This window comes from Lates calcarifer, linkage group LG5, assembly GCF_001640805.2.
Source record: "Lates calcarifer isolate ASB-BC8 linkage group LG5, TLL_Latcal_v3, whole genome shotgun sequence".
NCBI classification, from domain to species: domain Eukaryota; kingdom Metazoa; phylum Chordata; class Actinopteri; family Centropomidae; genus Lates; species Lates calcarifer.
In genome coordinates, this window is record NC_066837.1 from 18,941,300 (window position 1) to 18,962,788 (window position 21,489).

At 40.2% G+C, this 21,489-nt stretch overlaps 1 protein-coding gene across 1 annotated transcript in view; it reads left to right on the plus strand.

Moving 5' to 3' along the window:
* LOC108875844 (sphingosine kinase 1) overlaps window positions 1–21,489 on the plus strand; it is a 37,032-nt gene extending 15,543 nt beyond the window's left edge. Inside the window, exons 2-5 of the mRNA XM_018665009.2 lie at window positions 1,706–1,855; window positions 10,723–10,817; window positions 11,723–11,838; window positions 16,579–21,489. Of these exons, the coding sequence (XP_018520525.1) occupies window positions 1,706–1,855; window positions 10,723–10,817; window positions 11,723–11,838; window positions 16,579–17,467 (1,250 nt within the window). The 3' untranslated portion in view covers window positions 17,468–21,489. The remainder of the gene's footprint in view (window positions 1–1,705; window positions 1,856–10,722; window positions 10,818–11,722; window positions 11,839–16,578) is intronic.

The window sequence follows — 21,489 nt, forward strand, 5'->3', positions numbered from 1 at the left end:
GTTTTGCGTGTGTGTGTGTGTGTGTGTGTGTTGACAAGGCATAAACATAGGAAACGTTTTTGCTGGAGCGTGCCGTCCCTACAACAGAGAGGACTTTGTGTACCTACCTGTAAAATTATCCCACAGCTGCAGTGTGTCAAACGTGGCTGATGGCTTCTTGTCACACTTTTATTTGCCTCTTTTCCCAGCTGAGCTGCAAGAAAAACATATTTTTAAAGGAAAGAACATCGATAAGTAGTTTGCTCTTACAGGAATAAACTTTTTCCTACAGGAATCCAACATTTGAGATACCATCACCTTATCTTCCCGCTCACCTCTCTCTCTGTACTACTAGTTTCCCCATAACATGAGCACAGAGTTATTCTCACTTCCATCATATCTATATTTATATTTAGAGTTCACTGTCTTATCTCAGATATCGAATAATTATTTAATATTTTGGCAAAGCACAGTCTTATACTTGCAGCGCTCAATTAATCCTCCTCAGATGCTGTTGGACAGTCGGCCAAAACCAGCCTTTTCCACTCCCTCTCTTCTTCAGCCCCATGCTGTGCCTCTGAGAGCGTTTTAAAAAAGATCTGGGATCTGTGTTTGTAAGATCTGCATAACCCTGTGTAACCCTCTGATATTTTGAACACTAATTTACATCAACCCTGCTACTTCTGTGCTCATATGTCTTTAGATACAAGTTCAGATCAGTGTGTGTGTTGAATGGTGTGTAACCGACCACTGACCTTTGTTTTTGCTTGGATCAATTCTTTACACAGGTTTACACATCGCTGCAGACTGAGCACATGAAAACAAATCAAATATTTAAAAAATGTGCAGACATCTGCTAGTAAGTAATTTATGCTGTCATGTGTATAGTTTATACTGTGTACTGTATGGGTTTACATTGCAGTAGACATTTTATCATCATAACCTCTTCCCCCCTTGTGTTTGCCAGTCTTGTTCTGTCATTGTCCCTCTCTTTCTCAGCACCAACAAGCCTCACACACCTCCATCCTCTCCTTTATAGGAGCTTCGCCAAAGCCTGTTAGCTGAGATAAGAGTCCAATTTTGTCTGTCTATTTCCAAATATCCCAGTACACAGATTCCCTCCATGTACCTTTTCCCACTCTCTCTCTACAGGAGTGTCAGTCCTCAGCGAACTCTCAATACATTTAAATGCACTAGAAACCTGATATCTCTCTGACATAAGGTGAATGAGAAGGCTAGTTTCTGTAACTTAGATAAAGAAATAAAACAAACCAGGTAAAAATAGTCAGATTTCTTGATCATGTGCTAATTAAAATCTATTTAAATCAAATAGGGTGCATGTGAATGACAAAGACTAAAGACAGAGAAAGTACTGTATTGCTATAATAGCAGTTCAGATGGATGGAAGAATGATGATGGAAGATTATTTACCAAATGAATGAACCCAAAAGCACGAGTGAAAGTGAATGAGTTTAAAATCAAAGGTTTCCAAAACTGAACAGTGCACTACTTGTAAGATTCAAACTCTAAGAAAACCCCACAAACAAACAAACAAACAACATATAGGATGTAATTTTGACTTCTTTACTCCTTTGAAATTAGTTGAAACTGTTCTGTCTGCAGTGTAATACTGGTCTATTTGTAAGATTTTACAGTATAACTACATTTAGGTGACCTTTCTCTTTTTGTAGCAGTCAGTCATCTTTTTCTTTTCTCTCCTCTGCAGGGGTGTTGATGAGCGAGTTGTCTCGTCCACGAAGGATGATGCTGCTGGTGAATCCACAGAGCGGGAAAGGACAGGCGCTCACCCTGTACAACAACCACATCCAACGGATGCTCAACGAGGCCAGCGTCCAACACACTCTGGTTATAACTGGTGAGTTGAAGGCACAAGCACACACCACACACAGATATGCAGGTTAAGAATATACACATTATTGTACAGCATTATTGGAGAGTTGTGTATGACTGAAGGAAAGAATTTAATTTTATGTTTATTAAAGAAAGATGAGCTAAAAAAAAACAAAACAAAACAAAACAAAAAAAAACTTAAATGTCAGTGCACACACACTATGACAGTTATGGTCTATTAAATTTGAACCTGAAGCTGATGTTTTATCCTTACCTGATGTTTCCTGGGTATTGTGCATTTCTGGTTTTGTTGAGTTGCTTGATTTCCAAACAAAATTAATAGATGTTTGCACATCCAAACCTACAATACACATCCCTGTTAATGTGATTGAACACTGACTCATCTTTAAAATCTTATCTTGCAAACACATAACACAGCCTTAAGCATAGAACTAAACACATTTTTCACTCTTTTTACCGTCAAGGTCTTACTGACATTCAGCTCTTGAAATCAGTTCCCCACTTGTAATATCTTTTGCACTGAACGATCACACACGCAGCCTCACACACAGTCACACACACAGCTCAGCAAAGGCCACACTAACACCTCCCCTCATGTCCCACAGATTTTCTCCCTCTCTCTGAATCCCAGTACCCCTCCTCTAGTTTAAATCCTCCTCGTGTTTTCCTGCTGTCACCGTCATTATGCTGATCAACTGCCTCTGACCCATATGCATGCAGAGCTGTTATGTAATAAATACATGCGCACACAGTCAGACACACATATGGATAAAGACACGTCCATGATAAACTCGCAGATTCACAGAAAATCCCCCATTTGCCATGATTTGTTTTGATATAATCTTGTGTGGCCCCATATTGACGTGTTTGTAGTCATCGCACTGTAATCTACATACACTGGGTGGTAATGATTACACAGTGCAGTGCTGGTCACACTCACTCGTCCCAGGACAGATGGATAGCTCATCAGCAGATGTAATTTAAATGCTCTCAGCCTGATCATATCAGTTGTTCTGCAGAGTTTTCTTCTCTCCTCGCCTTTTTATTTTTTGAGTTTCTCCCACTGTCAGGGTTTGTTCCTAAATCAGTGCAGTGTCAGATAACAGTCAGAAAGTACGGCTTTCATCACAGTGGGAAATGCACAGACAGAGAAAAGAGGGCAGAGAGAGAGACACAGTGAGGAAGACAGACAGAGACGCAGGAGAAATCCTCTCACTGGTACTGTGCTGAAAATGTGGAAAACACACACACACATAAAAAACTGAGCTTTTGTGATTTCTGAGATGTACTTTTTGACAAGTTAATCTTGGAGAATATATAAGAATAGATTTAATCCCCAAATCTACATCTGTGAGAGAGCATGACCATTGAAATGGAAATTTGGATAGCACAGTGATAGACAATCTCCTCGACTGATAGACTTCCAAAATAAATCTTTCACTTTAATCTCTCCCAAATGTTTTAAGCCCTGAATAATTCCTCAGTAGAAGAATATTAAACTTTTTTGGTTTTACATGCAGAGTAATAACTCCCTGACAATCCTAATTGAGCCCAGTGGTAAAAGAAACTATTTAATTTAATTGAATAATCTGCCTCACAGTTAAAGCTGAGATCTCTATTACACGTCATTATTACATCCTGTATGAGTATGGTCAACCAATAAAACTCTGGAGAGTCATCTGTTGATGAGAAATGCTGTCGGGTCACACCTGTCCCTTTCATAAAGCCAGCCCCCTACAACTTTCTTACTTTTCTACTTGGTAGTTAATGGACCTATAAAGCATAACTGAATGATTAAATACATTACTTACAACCTATAAACTCTTTACACAGAGTACCAAAACATTTATTTTCTGCAGTAAACACTTAGCACAGACAGCTGTGGGCATTAGAGCGTCTGAATATTTTATACACAATCCTGAACAGTATTCAGTGTAAGACTTTACAGTTAAAGTACCACTGAATCATGAATGAATGAATTAAAAAAAAAAAATCCTGCAATAGAGTTTACCTGATGTAACACACTGCACAAGAGGGACAGATGGAGAGATGGTAGCTGCTGTCTAACTGTACAAAGCTGATTAAATGATCAAATATAAAATGAGATTTTAAATTGCTGGAAACCTGCACCCACATGAGCTCCTTTGCCTTTAATGAGCTTCAGCATGCAGACTGAAGCGCTCATGTTTGATTGATTACTGTACAGCTGTACGTGATCGCAGGCTGCTTTTTTGCCAGGTGTTTCCTCATCTGTTTCCCAGCACAGCATCAGCACACTTTGTTTTAGATATGAGACAGTTTTACTAATCACTGAATCATTTAACAGATTTAACAGCCTGAATATTGCATTAAACTTAAGAGTGAGATAAAACTCAGCAGAGAGTAAACTGCAGCAGAAAGGATTTAGTTGCTGTAGAAGTGTAACAGAGGAAAACACAAACTTCCCTAAGTCCAGTAAAGAGCAGGACAGAGCTGCTGGTGCTATCCTAAACACTGGTATATTAGAGTGCGACGCAGGTGTTTCACCTGCTCCTGTACAGTGAATGTGTCAGGCATGAATGTAGCTTTTTCTAATGTAACCTGTAACAGCTATATGGCTATCAGCATGCTAACTCTTGGCCATCTTATGCAGTGTTACTGACTGTGGGTAGTCAGCTAGTTAGCCAGACATGCTGTCATTAGAAACTTAAGGACAAACACACTGTTTAATCCATTCTCTACACTTTTATTTTCGATATCTTGGTTTTTTAAAGGTGATAAATCAATTAGGCCTCTCCATTATAAGTGAAAAATATATTTTATTATAATGTGTTTGGCCATAACACTTGCAAAGCAGCATGTCTATCTGCTCTTGTATATCACTGGCATATGTGTGAGCCGTATGGCTAGAAGTCTCTTGTATGTGGATGCTAACAGGAGTGGACAGACTCATTACTGGATCCTGAGCTGTGTGGCAGCTGTGGGCACTGCCAGGGGTGGAGGATAGATGAAGGATGACTGCTCTGCTGAGGGGGTCCGATGCACAGAGAGAGAGAGAGTGTGTGTGTTTTTGTGTTTGTTAGCGAGCTTCTGCACGTGTCTATGCGTTGGTGAAGATGGCACACTGATTCCTCCCAGGCAGCCTCTCTGGCTGTTCAGGCATCCTAAGATGTCTGTCAGACAGTATTAATTAAACAACTGCATCATGCTCGTCTTCTTCTCGTGCTCGGACTCATCTGCTCAATACAAATTACAAATATTTACCAGAAGAGACAGATGACCCCCTGAACAACCTCTCTGTGCTTTCTTTCTGCCTTTTATTCTTTCTCTCAAGGCAACAAACCACGAGCTCTCCTAAAAATCTCACTGCTCTTTTTAACAAGGTCCATACTGTGCTGCTGAGCTCCTTTCTGTGCCATGGCCCATGTGAGGATGCTAAGACAATTATTGTAACTCTAGCACAGAGGGCAAGAAGAGGACAAGGATCTTGGAAACATCCTAGATCCTACAAACTGAGGGAAAGAAGCCTTTTTATAAATGTATCAAAGCACACTGTCAAAGAAGAATCCAGCAAATCTCACTGGAGCTGGGCAAGAAAATTATACAAGACATCCGACACAGCACACTTCAGATCTGGCTACTCTGTGAGAAGCATTTTACATTATTTCCAGTTTTCTTTGGAAGAAGCGGTTTCTCACTTCTGCTCCTGTTACATTTTGATTTTGCTGTAAAATGTTAAGGTTTGTTGCCTCAGGTGGATGGATACTGGATAAAACATTTATTCACAGCAGTGATCTGAAACTACTGGCCGATTTAACAACTTCATTTCTTGTTTTTTTTCCATTTTGATTTGAGAGTCATTCATTTTTCTGGCAAGGCTGCACCATCAGAGCATAGATACTTCCATTGAATTTCGCATTTAACATCAGCTGAGCTGTCTTACTACTTGCCAAAATAAGCACTTCAGCAATGAGCAACAACACTCTGACTGCTTCATGTCTCATCTGGAAGGAGAAAGCTTCAGTTCTCTGGTAATACAAATTTCTGAAAGGATGACTTTCACACTTGAAGTCTTTTCCAGTGCAGATTTTAAAAAGCAAATCACATGGGTTGTTAGAGCACGTCCTCTGTTCATAGGCACAGGGTTTGTGAAATTTTGGCAAGTCTTTCCAGCACCACTCTGTGACCCAAAAGGATAATCATTTCCAGGATTCGCTTGTTTAATGTGGCTGGTACCACTTCATATAATTGGTACTTGGTGTAAATATTCTTTCAAAAGTTTAACCATACCTTGATTGTACGTACTTTTTCCACTCTCAGGGCTGCAAAACATTTGGCATGTTTAAACTCTTGTTAGCAGATATTTCCAGAGAAGAGACTTGACTGAGGGTGGTGTCTGAACAGGACGTGTTTATCATCACCCGTAGCTATCAGCACAACCTACTGGAGTCTCTCTGGAGCTGTGATGAGGCGTGTTTCTATTACTGCACTCTGGGAAAAAAAAACATAACTTCAGGGTTAGGTTTCACTAGTGTTAGTCAGTGGGGGGGGGGAGTAAACCTGCTTTGGTGGCTTGTTCATACTGCGCTGATGAAAGACACATGACACTTTGTCTTTCTAAACCAACAATTTAGCCTATGCATAGTACAACATACAGTCTAAGTTTGTTTAATGGCATCTGATGGTCATTGAAGTCATTCTCAAAGTATTTTCAGCTTTGAGAAGGACTGAGCTACAACATAGAGATGGTGTCACACTGGTAACAAAGTTCTGATCAAACACTGAAAATCTCACCAAAAAAAAGTCATTACAAATGTCAGTGTAAAGCCACAAATTGAGTCGAGTCACACCTCAGGCACTTCCCAATGTGTGTGTGTGTGTGTGTGCGTGTGTGTGTGTGAGAGAGAGAGAGACAGGCTGTCAGGTATTGAATGTGCATGCACTTTTGTGTGTATATGTGTATGTGTGTGCATGCATGTGTGTGTTGATCTGTGTGGCTCCACCCTCAGGCACCTCCAGGCAGCTGAGTAAGCTGTCACAGTGTTTATAGTGTTTCCTGCTGTATCACAATACACACACACACAGACACACACTCATTTAAAAGGCAGCGCTGTCATCACCTGCTGTCACGTTGGTGAATGAGCACTGCAGCTATTAGCTTGAAGAAAGCTATAACCAGGATGTGTGTGACAGCAGGGTGGAGATTCATCTGGAGCTGCTGTTAGTGGGATGAGATGAGGTCGAGGACAGAGCTACTTGTTACCTTACATGCACTTTAAGGTGCTCTGTGTAGGTATTTTAGTTTAAAACAAACAAACAAAAAAAATGTAGGTTATCAACAGAATGTGGAGAAATAAGAATATTTATTGGGCACTTGGGGGGGGGGGTTAGTCATCTCTGCATCCTTCTGCGGACATTTTTGAAAACACCATAGTCCTGTAGCTGTAACTAGGGGCCAGTAATGAAGCAGAGATCTGCATGACTGTAATGAGTTAGTCACAGTCCACTGCCTCTACCCACAGGGAGAAACTCAGCTGGACAAAAGTATTCCTCCTCTCCTCTGCTCTCCTCTCCTCAGCAACAGTGTGACTTATCTCCATCCCTCCATGATATTTGTTTTCCCACATCGCTCCTTTCTGCCGTTATCAATCTAACTGAAGAGGGGAGTTGCATACTAAAACTGCTCTCAGCTCTCCTCCCACCACACTGCAGTGTCCCTGCTTTGTTGCTGATTGGGGCCCTTCAATCCTTTTTAGTGCGCAGCGTCTGCATAGATAAGGAAATGTGATGTGACTGGACTGATAAGGAGGAATCGATTTCCTTTATTCTGTAGAGTTTAGGGAAGGGAAGGTAAGAAGAGAGGCTGAGAAATCAGATCCCTCTCCAGAGGACTCTCTGTGTGTGTGTGTGTGTGTGTGTGTTTCTGGATGGGGTAACATTGCTGTTCTCCTTTTCGGTTAAGACATTAACACAATGGCAGTGGTAAAGGGCAGAACGAGGGTAGTTACATGGAAGAGACACAAAAGAAAACAACCCACAGGTCTGTAATGTCTGGGAAATACATGGAACTGTATTTGTGGGCCTTGAAAAGAAACTTCTGAAGTTTTGTTAATATAATTTAATAAACAATAATGAAATACTATTTGTCATATACACATTTCTGTTGATAGACTTGCTGTTATTAAGTGGGTCTAGCAGCTATTGACAGGCATTAATGAGATGTGCAATACCAAATATTGGACTGGCACCTACTTGCAAGGTGCTCAAGAGCAGTCTTACCCTAACCTTAAACAAGTGTCATTTTACACTTTTTTGTTATGGATTAAACAAGCGAGATACACCTGTCAGTCAGGGAGATCTGGATGTACTTGTAGGTGGATTTTGTTTCCTATGGACAGAGCTGGGCTGTGTCCAGACTTTTGTCAGTTTGTGAGTCCCTCAGTTACTACGGCTTTCACCAGGTATTGATTAGTAACTAAGTGAACAGCTTCTTAGGTTTACAGTATTAACTGTGCCTACAGTGTACAGTGTTATGATAATTCACCTGTCCAGGAGCTTGTTAGTCTAAAGGTTTTGTTGCTCAGACTCAGTGTAGTCTAAAATATCAAGACATCTTAAATACACAAAGATTACATTATGAAGGTTGCCACTGGGCAAAAATACAATTATAATACAGCAAGGAGCAAGAGGAGCAACCACTGACTTTTCTTTGCTGAGATGAACAGCACTAAGTTATTGGACTAACGATAAAATAAAGTCCACCTGCAGCAGCTTTACAACTAGAGCGCCTGTTTACTTATTCTCATTCATTCTCTCATTCTCTTTCTGGTTTTTAAAGAACTATTTCATGTGCTTCATCGCCTCAGTGCCTTTCCTTGTCTGCAAACAGAAAATAGAAACTAAATAATATTAAATAAAATCAGGTTGGAAGGGGAAAAGGGGAAGACATTTAAGAAGAATGGTATAGAGTGAATGGTCTACAGTATATGAATAGTGAGTGTTACTGAACAGACAGACAGACAGAGAGAGAGAGAGAGAGAGGGAGAGAGAGAGAGAGAGAGAGAGAGAGAGAGAGAGAGAGAGAGAGAGAGAGAGAGAGTTGTGACTGAAGTTGTGACGGTCCATTGCACTCGACTGACTTTACTTCACACCTCACAGCACTCCTTCTGCCCTTTCACCTTCAGACAGAGGACACGGAGACAGAGGGAGGCACAGAGAGAGAGAGAGATACATACAACTCCATAGGCACACACTAAACAGACAGGAATATTCAAAAACCTGCTTCCAGAGAACAAAAACACCTCGCTGGTGCAAGAAAATCTAAATGTTAAAATATGAAAAGTAAGTGACAGTGAGGGAACTGAGTTGGACCCGATTTTAGATGCTAAGAGAGAGGACAGAGCTGAACAGTCAGTCAGTGTGGAGAACTGGATTCATCACTGTATCATGTTTTGCACAACTATGATAATGTACAATCAAATTTAAAGGAATTCTACCCAGTGATAATAACTTAGTGTATATACAGTAAACACAATGTCACAGTGCAAAGTTTTCACATTGTGCAAGACACTGACAGACCATTATTAAATATCTGAATATCTCGTCTATCTCTTGCTTCATCTCACTGCCTCAAAAACTTGATGACAAAACGTATAAGTCTGATTTTCAGCGTGTGATCTGCACCAGGCATAAAAACAGAAAAACAGAAACATTGTAATTTCTCTTCACAACAGTTACAGATTTTAGCATTACCTGCAAAACAACAATTATCTATTGGTGTGACAGTAAATTTGGTAACGCTTTATTCTATGGGTATAATAAGGTTCATGAGTAGAGTTGCAGCTGTAAGGAAAACTGGTCTTTCCTTGAAGAAGCAGCTTTATTTAAACAATTTTATTATTGGACACTTAATTCTTCATATTTGTCTAATTATGCTTACCTGTAGACAGATTTTTGTGTCTTCAGCTGACCTGCTGTCCACTGACTAGACAAGACTGTAGATTATTCATGATGCAATTAACTAGAATTAATTAATTGAACTTTACTGATTAAAGACTGTCGCTATTTCCTGTATAATTAGGACCCAACCACAAAGTTCTTTTCATGAAACTTTGAGGAAATTTCAGATGTGTTAAATGAGGCATTACTCTAAAAGTCAGGTGGTGTCCTGCGTGTCTGTTTGGGGTTTGAAGCCATGACAGTCATGACTTTACTTTTCATATTTACTTAACTGTATTTTCTTATAACTTCTATTTTCTCCCACATTTAATCAGTGCTGTTTTACAGTCATGCTGACAATTAAGAATAAATCAAAAAGTTTTTCTTGTGTTATCCACCTTAGGAGGCAGCTGGCCTTGTCACCAAAGTCCCACTTCGTCAGTTTATAAAGCCCCAGATTAATCTGACGAAGTGCTCCTGGGTAATTTAGTTGTTCCAATCTAATTGGCAGTGTGGCAGACGCTTCATTTAACACCATAGATCAACTTTCCCTCCCACGGTGATACTTTAATTTGGGAACTGAAGGGAAAAAGAGAAAGAAGATTAAAAGTGAGGAGGGCCAGGAATCCTCTGTTACCTCAGCTCTTAACTCTTCTTGTTTGTCATAGATCTCACATACGTATTGGTGTAACTTAATCGCTAATTTACGCACACACAGGCCTGCTTGTACTTCAGCTGGATCATAAGTAGGTGCCGACAGCAAACACCTGCAGTCTGTCACACCTCCATTAGAGCTGACCATGACCTCTGACCTCTCTGAGGAGGGAGGAAGCTGACGGGACAAATTTTCTCTTTTAGCGATCAGAGTATCTCTTGTTCCAGATTTCTCAGTCAGGAAAGACACACCTGCATGACCACACACACCATTTCTGCGTGCGTGTCTTGTTTTTGCAGAGCGGCAGAACCACGCCCGAGAGCTGGTGAGAGAGGCCGACCTGTCGCAGTGGGACGCTTTAGTCATCATGTCAGGAGATGGACTTCTGTATGAGGTAAAAAAAAGACATAAACACAATATTCATGTCCAAACTCACGACTGTTTGTCTGGATTTAGCGTAGAAGAATGAATAAAAGTCAACATTGCAGACATTTGTCATTGCTTTAAACTAAAATGTCTGTTTTTCCTGCTGTTGTATATCGAGATGAACATCATCAGCTATAAAAGTTTTCCAAATAAAAATCTATCATAGATGGACCTTGTGAATTTTGGTTGCATCTCATCACAAACCTCACATTGTTATGTCCTTACTACATTAAAGCAGTTGTTGTAGTTCCTGTTCTCAACACATTTACGCATAAACTAAACTATACTAAACAGTACATCCTGATTTCCTTCACACCAGGTTTTTACAAAACAGAAAACAAACAAACAAAAAAAGGAATAGAGCCTATGCAACATTGCTTGGGTGGTGTCTGTTTATGGTTGTGAAATAAAGTGTATTATTATTATAATATTACATTAATAAATTAGATGATCTTTTAATAACTGAATCATTGTTTAAGGTGGTTTTTGCAGCAAAAACGATTTTCCAGTTCAAGCTTCTCTAATCTGATGTTTGTTGTTTTATATTGTTGTAAACTAAATATCTTTGAGTCAACACAAGCAAGGCGAATTTTACCTGATAAACAAAAGTCTAAAATTGTCAAAAGTGTGATTTAAATCAGTAGATGTCTGACAAGAAGACTATGAATCTGTTCAATTTTCAGTGCTTGACAGCTTTTGTTACTCTCTTTGAACACGTCATTATAAACGTACTGTTGTTTGGTATTCAGCGCTGTGAGCTGTGTGATAGTTGTGTGGGATGGAGTCTGTTTCTTCTGTGGCCTCTAAAAAACAATAATATGTATTTTTTTTATCTGTCCGCCTAATCAAAGCTGTACTTTCTGTGTCTGTCAGGTGATAAATGGCCTGCTGGAGAGAGCAGACTGGGAGGAGGCCATCCGCACCCCTCTGGGTATCCTTCCTGGTGGATCAGGCAACGCCTTGGCTGCATCCATACATCACTACTCTGGGTGAGCCGCACGCAGAATCATGAATAAAACCAAGCCTGTGTTGACCTGACCAATGTACTTACAACACTGTATGTCTCATGACTGCACACGCACCTCTTCTCTAGCCGGGTGATGTAACAGGTTAATTAATTATTAATCGATTAGCTGACAGAAAATGTGATACGTTACATACTCAAGTAATCGAGAAAATCACTGTCAGATTAATAAACACTGAAAATAATTGTTAGTTACTGTAGATAAAAATATCTTTTAAAGAATCTAATCTGCAGACTAACCCTTAACATAGTGCTCCATAGAAACCAGTCTAACCAGTTAGCTCACACACTGAGTTGTTACACATCATTCCAGGCTTAGAGGTTTTGAGTTTCATTTGCGTGCATACAATACATACATACTGTACATAGATAACTGTGGTTTAAATCAGATTATGCAATGGGTAGTTTTAGCCAAATGGTGGTTTAAGATGTGCTCCAAAAATATCAGCTCATCTCTCCCATCAGACAGAACTACCTGTGCTTTATACTTTTTTTCTAATAATTTTTCACCTATATTCAATAGTCTCTAATAATAGTTTTTATTCTGTTATTGTATTAGATTTTGTCACTGTATTTTCACTGTTTTTTGGAGCTATGTCTGGCACAGGAATTTCCTTCGGGATTAATAAAGCTCTATCTTATCTTACCTTCATGAAAAGACTAGACCAGACACAAGGAACTAATGTAGCTGTCAGGAGAAGTAGTTCTGTCTGTTTTTAGTCGTCTGTGCAGAAGACGAGGACATGCAGTGTGTAATGGCTATAATCCCCCTGAGTCTGGTGTAGTTCAGCAGAGCCTGCAGTACTGATGGTGTGCAGTACCTCAACTGTCTTGTTATAATAACAGGTATTTTTGCTGTAGTGTGAAATCCTGTGGCCAGCTCCAGACAGAACCACTGGGTTATGATATGATGATTAAATCAGAGTTAGTATTTTTTTAGTATCACTGTAGATACAGTGTTTTTTTTATAAGTGAGCCTCAGACACACATGGTCAGTCGGTCCTGCCTCCCTGGTGCCTTTCAAAGTAAAATGGACTCATCTCATCTGAATTAATTATTAATGATTTGCTCATTTGAGTGACTGTTTGCAGTTCGTTCAACCAGAACAAAGAGGAACAGAGAGGAGAAGCTGAAGGACAGAAAGAAAGGAGGAAAGAGCGAATGAATGAACAATATTAGAAACTGATCAGACTCAGAGATGGATAAACTCACTGATTGCTCTTTAAATAATATGCAGTTTACTATCATATATGACAAAGATAAGCAGCAGATCTTCACCAAGTTCGAACTTTCAAATACCATTTTGCTGTTACTTTTACTTTAAGAGAGCGTACAAGTTTCCTCAGGCTTAACGTGTGTTATGATATCCATATTTAACTTTTCTCCAGCTTTTACATCCTGATAGTTCCTCAGTCTGTGGTGCAGCAAAGTCTGTGAACCCCTGCACCATCATGGAAGAGGTATTATTTCAGTGCACAGTGGCCTTCCAGTGTAGGTAGTAGGTGTAGTTTAATGAAGATGTTACTCCATTGCCTGTGTTTTGTGTCCTTTCTTCTTAAAAGTCACTTGGTGTCACAAGGAAATGAAAAACCTCAACCTTTAAGCTGCTCCTGCTGTTTGTAGATCACATGAAGACATATCTTGCCCTTTTGCCTTTTTGCATTTATTTTTCAAACTGTCACTTTGGGTCTCATTGTATTTATCGATTTTTTTTTCAGCCTTTTTGCTGCTTTTTGTTTTTTTCTCAGTTGGATTTCTGACTAAGTAAAGGCTAAATTAAATAGATTAAGAATAAAATGAAATGAAGGAAAACATCTCCCACTGATGGTTCTGTCTTCACCAAAGAGCCACATTCATTCATCCCTTCGACTGCATCTGCCAATCAGCTTCTCATCAAACAATGGTCCTCCAGCCGGAGCGTCAACAATGAGAGGAAGGGACCAGACTCTGTATTGTTTACCCTCCTCTCACACTCCCGGGGCGTCCAGAAAACATCTCTCTCTCGCTCTCTCTCTCTCTCTCTCTCTCTCTCTCACTGTGCGGTTGCTGCAGGCTGTCCTGCAGTGGCCCTGGCCAGAGTGTATTTGGTATTATTCCCAGCTGAATGTAGGGTTCACTGAGGCTGCGTGGATCAAACGAGTGACAGCTAGAATGTATCTGGTATTATGCAACGCAGTGAACAGGTTCGCTGAGTGAGGGTTTAATGTGTTTCTGTACACAAACATGAGCACGAGCTGGAACATCATCTGTGAGTGCTGATGGTTTCTGAAGTGACAGGTGTGACACTTCAATGTGAGTGAGAGTCTCCCTCCCCTGGTGGTTCACAGGCACTGCATAAAAATACTTAAAGTAGATGATGGGATGTGGAAAGATAAGGAGCTTATGTAGTTTGTGGACAAAACAGTTGCTGCACCTTGAACCTGATTATCAGTTTGACTCTCAGCAGTAGAGGAAGAAGTGCTTCGATCCTTTACTGAACTAAAAGTACCAGTGCAAAATACTGACCAAGAAGTACAGAATTGTGTCCCCCGTGAATGATATATTATTGTATATGACATAATTCTTCAATACATAAGCAGCATTTTACTGTTGGTTGAAATGGAGCTTCTTTAACTACTCTATATATTGTCACATAGTTTAGTTGAGTGGTTCCCAGACAAAGTAATTTTAGAGCGATTGCGATTGCATTTGTGCATCGAGTCAATGATTAGATGCAGATTTGCTGAGGATGGTGTGAGTTGAAGATTGTTAGAAAGAAATTGTGCATAATGACAGAAAGAAGCAGCGTTTCTGAGTTTCTAAGCACAAACACATGTTCCTTTGTTGACTAGCTTTCAGCTAACATCTGAGCCGTTGGTGTACAGGCTGTTTAGGGTGAATAAATGCAAACGGTGCCAATGATGCTGTAAAAAGAGACGGCCCCTCCAAAGAATCACGATAAATCTGTGGATCATTGAGATGATTCGAAAAAACAACTTCAATATAAATTTATATTTATTTTACATAGAATTTTCTATACTTATGAATTGAAATAATTTGAACAGCGTGTTTAAATAAAACCATCTGTGAAGTTAAGAGGGCAAAGCTTTTTTAGGTTACTCACAGTCATTTAAATAACTTGTGTTTTTTTTGTAAAATGTTCATCTTTAAATAAACTATTGTCTGCAACTGTCAGATGAATTAGTGGAGTTAGAAGTAGAAAAACTGCCAGCACTAAAGTAAAGTGCATGTCCCTCAACATCGTACAAAAGTTCAGTAATTGAATAAATGTACTTAGTTACTTTCCACCCATAATGATACAGACAAACTGTGAGGGGAGGTGAGATCGTATTATTTCTTGACCTTCTCACCAGATAATGATTAGAAAGAAACAGAGTCGTGGAAATGTAGATGAGACTGTTTGGACGTCAAGACTGGTGGATAAATTCAGGATGATGAATATGGAGATATCTGCAGGGCCACAGCCAGTGAACTCCACTGAGACGTCCAGTCATCACTGTAATTGGCTGTGGGTGGTAACAGCAGGCAAATCTGTGTGTGTGTGTGTGAGGGGTGTTATCATGACCTTCCACCCCTGTCTCCGTTCTCCCAGATGGGGTTGTCTTTGTTGTCTGACTGGCCTGTCATGTCTGAAGGCCCATAAGCTGATTCTGTCCCACCTCCAAGATTTGTCCTTGAGCCACCCCACCCCCCACCCCCGACTCACCCTACTACTCCCCCACCCTCACCCTTCTCCCTTCATAGCTCATCTACCTCCTCTCTCCCCTCTGTATTTTTACAATTACACAATAAGGTCACAGTTACCCTGGTATTGTATAACACTCCTCTCATAGCTCATTCCCCAAAACACACACAAGCCTCGACCCACTTCCTAACCCAAAAATATTAAGTGCACCTTCCTGTTTATATTTTGGTGTCTGCATCTTACTTTTGAAGCTAGATTTTTAACTGTCTCAGCATTGAGGGCTGGTGTATGGCTGAAACGAAAAAGAGTGCAGTTGTTACCAGCTTCTCTAAATGTGTTTGCTGTTTTTACTGTTAATTACATTTCTTTGGGTTTTTGACTGTTAATTGGACAAAATAGTTTCTTTATAGAAATCATCTTAGCCTGTGGGAAGCTCTGACAGGCATTTTTCACTATGTTCTGACATTTTTTTCGACTGAGAAGAGAATTAATAATAAAAATAAGCATTAGTTGCAGCCCCATGCTGGTGTCCACCTTGGATGTGCTGCATCTTTGCCCTCTAAATGAGAAGACCTTGGCCTATTTAATTAGAGCCAAAGCTGCCTCATAGACAAGCTCCTACTTCTAAGTATAGAGGCTGTAAACACAACCTGTCACACATCAAGTGCATTTGGTTGGAAATATATACACTAAACACACCCTGAGATGGAAGTAGTTCTGTGGTTGCTGTTGTTTTATTGTAAAAATAACACTTCACAGAGCTAACAGACTAAACAGAGGCATGTTATTAATATTGGTCGCTGTGACAGTGTATTGTTATTAAACCTTAGGAACTCTCTTGAGATACATGATCTCTTTAACAAGAGAGACCTGGTCAAAATAAAGCCAGATAAAAAGTCCATTCAAACACCTTTCACATGCAGTTTATATGAGCATGTCTTCAGATGACACTTGTAGGCAGTGTAAAATGATCTCTGTGGCTTCAGGGATTGTGACTAACCTTCATTTCTCCTCCTCCAGAGCGTCTCCGGTGTCCAGTGAGGAGCTCCTGGTCAGCTGTGGTTTCCTGCTCTGTAAAGGACTGGTGTCCCGTATGGATCTGGTCTCCATCCATCTCTTCTCCAGCCCTCGTCTCTTCTCCTTTCTCTCTCTGGCCTGGGGATTTGTGGCGGATGTGGACATAGAGAGCGAGAAGTACCGTCATGTGGGAGCCGCCAGGTTCACTGTGGGCACGCTGGTGAGGCTGGCTTCTCTCCGTGTCTACAAAGGAAAGCTGGCTTACCTGCCTGCCGCCAAAGACTACAGCAATGAGGAAGGCATGAGAAACAACATGACACTGCACTGCAACAATCAAGCGTCCTCCCTGAGTCTGGCCTCTGCGCTGTGCCGCCAGTCCAGAGACTCTTCCTGTCAGAACACCTTCCATAACTCCTGCCACTCCAACAACTCCCTCAAAGTGCGGAGGACGGAGAGCACGCCTTCCAGAAGCGCCACCAAAGCTCTCCCTGGCCCACCTGACTCCCTGCTGCTGCCCCTGGACCAGCCGCTGCCCAGTGATTGGGTGGTGGTCCAGGAGGAAGACTTTGTCCTCATTCTGGCCATGTACCAGTCCCACCTGGCGGAGGACCTGCTGGCAGCGCCAGACGCCACCTTGGACGACGGGGTCATCCATCTTTTCTACGTCAGAGCAGGAATATCACGCACTGCTCTGCTGAGGCTTTTCCTAGCCATGGAGAAGGGCGCACATCTGGCTACTAACTGTCAACATCTGGTGCACACCAAGGTGCGGGCGCTCAGGCTGGAGCCATATTCACCCAAAGGGATAATAACAGTAGATGGAGAAGTGGTGGAGTACGGGCCAGTGCAAGCAGAGGTGCACAGAGGTCTGACGAGATTAATCACTGGATGAACTGAACAAACACCACCAGCTTTTATCTTTGCTGTTAAAGGTTGAAGGTGTTTAATAAACAACTTTTAGCATTTCAAATGAAGAGGTACAGGAGCAAAGTTATGGATGTAAAACTCATTTACTTTTATCTGCAATGGGGTTTGTTTTCTCTTTTTTTTTGAAGAAAATGCTGTGACACTGATGGGATATTACATGAAACAAGTGCCGTGTATGGAGACTCAAAGTGTCCAAAATTAGATAATTTGTCAAAGATAAATAATCATAGGAAAAAATGCAGAGAAAGCATAAAATATAACCATTAAATCTTTTTTCAAATTCAGCTTATTGTTATGAAATTATTTCATCCTGCTGTTTTTTTACAATAAGAGCATTTGTGGCAGCCAATTTTTAACATTTCAAAATGCCCTTTTTGCTAAATTTGTTTTTATTTTGCATATATTAATTAAAACTGTCTTTATTTGTCAGTCAGGACAAACGGGGCAGAGCCTGTTATGTGATTAGTTTGGCTTGTTGAGACCAAAGCCACATCACATAACAGAGTCAGACTGATGCACAAAGACCCACTAAAGTCCTAAACTAAGATATATTTTGAAGAACTTAAAAAAATAAAACTTGTTAAGACACTGACTTGTGCGCACATAGTAATAAAATATCACCCCTCAGGGCCTCCATACTTTGAAAGGAAAAGGAAAATAAATAGTCTTACAATACTATTATTGTGAAAATTTCATAATGATGAGCTTAGATTTTATTAATGTATTGATGCATTTCACTGTTTAATACCTCTCTTTATTTAATATTGAACACTTTCGAGTCTCCATAGCCACTATTGAACGTACTGTAGTAGATAATGTCAGCCTTGCTTTACAGGCACAAACACGAACACATACAGACTCATGTGGAGTGTTTCGCCTCCACGGAAAGAAATTCATCACCATCTGTAGCCTGCGGTATCTCATCTTGTTTATTGCTGCATGGAGAGCATTTCGTCTCTATCCTGAATCTGACATATGAGCCTGAATTACAGCATCTTACGCAACAGCGAAAGATTGGATTTATGCCTTCACAGCTCCTCTGCAGTACGATGGAGACAATGTGTGTGTGTGATGCGGTAAATGTGAGGTAGTGGGGATGTCAATGTGGAGTCGTCATCACCCTGGTTTGGAGGTGATGAAGCTTTGTGTTTATTGAAAACAAAGGGTCAGAAGTAGTTGAGTCACCATCGGTGCTCATCTGCTCTGCCATGGCACACTGCTGAGTAACGTGGAGGACGGTTTACCTCCAGTTTGTGCTCCAGCAGGAGTAAAACAAATCCCAAGAAAGCACATTGCAGAACACATTATTAAATATAACTATTTATATATAATTTATTTCCTCATATCAAGGCTGTTTGGGATGGTCTCACCGCCTGGTCACCAGACCAATATAGTGTCAGATTAGTTGCCTTAAAATCTTGTTGGCGTCATCCTGGGTTCCTAAACCAAACATGTTACCTTTGTTTTTTAATCTTATTATTTTTATTTTATTCTGATATAAAGACACAACTCTTCGTAGTGAAGAAGTCATGTTAAAGTCTCCAAGGTGCTACAGAAGCACAGGAGCAATTAAATGAAAGTGAACAGTGAGACTGCAACATATTTAAAGGGTCAGCTAACCCAAATCCTTTTTTTTTTTTTTTTTTTTTCCTGTAGCAGATCCTCCTTTTAGATTCTAATGTTTTATGATCATTTTGGAGGAAACAGTTTGTGATGCTGTTGAACTGTATTACATTACCATTATCATTAATGACTAACTAATAAATAAATTCCAGAGGCTGATGTCAAAACCTGCTCAAATAAGACCTATCTGCAACTATCTGCAGGACTAGATACTGTTAAAGGTCAAAGAAAATACTGGATGAACTGACCCTTTAATCCAGCTATTCATTGCACTCTGCGTGATCACAGGGTTTATTTAATTGTTTAATTAATTGGTGTTTTTCCTGTACCTGTGTATCACTGACTAAATTAGCAACCACTCTATTGGAACTAATGTAAGAAATCACTGAAATGAAGTAGATACAAAATGACAAAGAAAGTAGACAAGCTGATGATAACTGTGTGAAAGCAGCTGCAGCTCTGCTCCTGGTCAAGTGACTGACATGTTTTAGTGCCTCAATGTGCTCCACGGCTGCATCCTCCCTCCCTCCATCCCCGACATCTCATTCTTCTGCTTTCATCCATCCATCCATTCGCTGCTTTAAGTACTGCAGTGCTCTGCAGAGCAGTTTCTGGCCACAACTGTATATATATATATACATACACACACACACACACACACACACACACACACACACACACACACAAACACACAGGCTTTCCCCCCATGTAGGATTTATCAGTGATCACCTAGGTGTCCTTACCATTGAGCTTTAAGTTGCATGGAAATGGAAATGATGACTAAGGTTTGTGGCCTACACAAGGAAAAGTCAGATGTTGTTTGCCTGTTTAGTTTTGGGCTTTCAGAGTCAGGGTGAAATGAACTCTAGGTGGTCATGCCTTAAACAGTGGGTCTGGGGGTTTAAGTTGGTTAAAACAGCACGGTGAGAGGGAGGGGGGAGCAGAGAGGGAAGAGAGAGGGAGAAGGAAAGGAGGAGGAGGGGGGAGATATTGACTTGTTAAATGCTGCATGAGGTAGGCGGCGTTGTGTTCCTGACTGGGCGCCCTCATTCTTCCTCCTCACCGCAAGAAATCCTGTGGGAGCATTAGCAAACTGTCCTAACGCTGTGAGAAAAAAAGAGGAGGTGAACACACACACACGCACACAGTAACAATAATTGTAAAATTAGGAAATGTGACACAGACATTATCGAACCATTTTCTGGTTTTAAATAGGAACAAGAATGACAAAGGTCAGATTTTGAAACCTTGACGTGCCTACATGGCTGCAGTAAAAAATGCAAAGATGTTTGTGCTTCGTGTTTTAAATCAACATGCCACGAATACATTTGACACTGTAAAGACCAAAATTATTTTTTTCTAAACAGACATTCTTTCATACATGTTTTTGCACACGTTTGTTGCCAGTGCCAATGACATAGAGTTCATTTAACTGATTCATAGGCGCTAATTTAGTTAGTTTAAATTATGTTTATTCATGACAACAGGAATTCAGTTGAGGTTAACAAGCACATAAGATGGAAACAGTACTTGAAAACATGCTTGTTACACTTTGTGTTTGCTGTTATTTTAAGGGACAAATGTGGTCTGTAGCACCAAATCTCTGAAAGAAATGCAGCCTCAAGATGTAAAAAAAATTTAATTTTGAGCAGCAGAAATATATATTTTCTGCTTTTCAGTTGTTTTTTCCAGGTGTTTCCCCCCATATCTAACAAAATAAATGATACACTTTCTTTTTTATGCCACAGAGTGCTACAGACCACTTTTCTCATCTTTTTATTTTCTATGCAAAGTCAGACTTCCTGTGTGTGATGCAGCGGTCCTTTTAACTGTTTGATGTGCCTTGATTGTGCTGCCTCCTGGTGGTTTGAATACAGCGGTGCATTCACTGAATTCACTGAATGTGAAAATCAACTCATTAGTTTTCTCACCACATTTTTTTTTAAAAACTGAAGATTGAAGTCCTCCAGTATGAACTGTTAAATGATGCTGCCTTTGTGCCGCCTCATCAATAACTATAACTAAGAATAACTAAGAAACTGGGGTGACAGAATCTAGTTTCTCTCTTTAGGTCAGTATGATTGAAAGTCAGGTTGTCCCAGTTAAATCAGACAAATGAAAAATCAGATGACGAAGGACCTGATGTACATTCCTCTGCTGTTTGTCTTTACCTGCTGCTTCTGTTGATTTGTGTGTTTTAAATGTTTACGGTGAAGGGAAACTTTTTTTTCTTCCACACTGAAGATTGAATGATTCTTTATTCAAAGAGAGATCTATTTTTCCATGTAGACAAATGTCTGTAATTTTCTATCATCAAGTTGAACGTCGAGTGTTTTTGATTGAGAAATAAATGATAACAAAAGA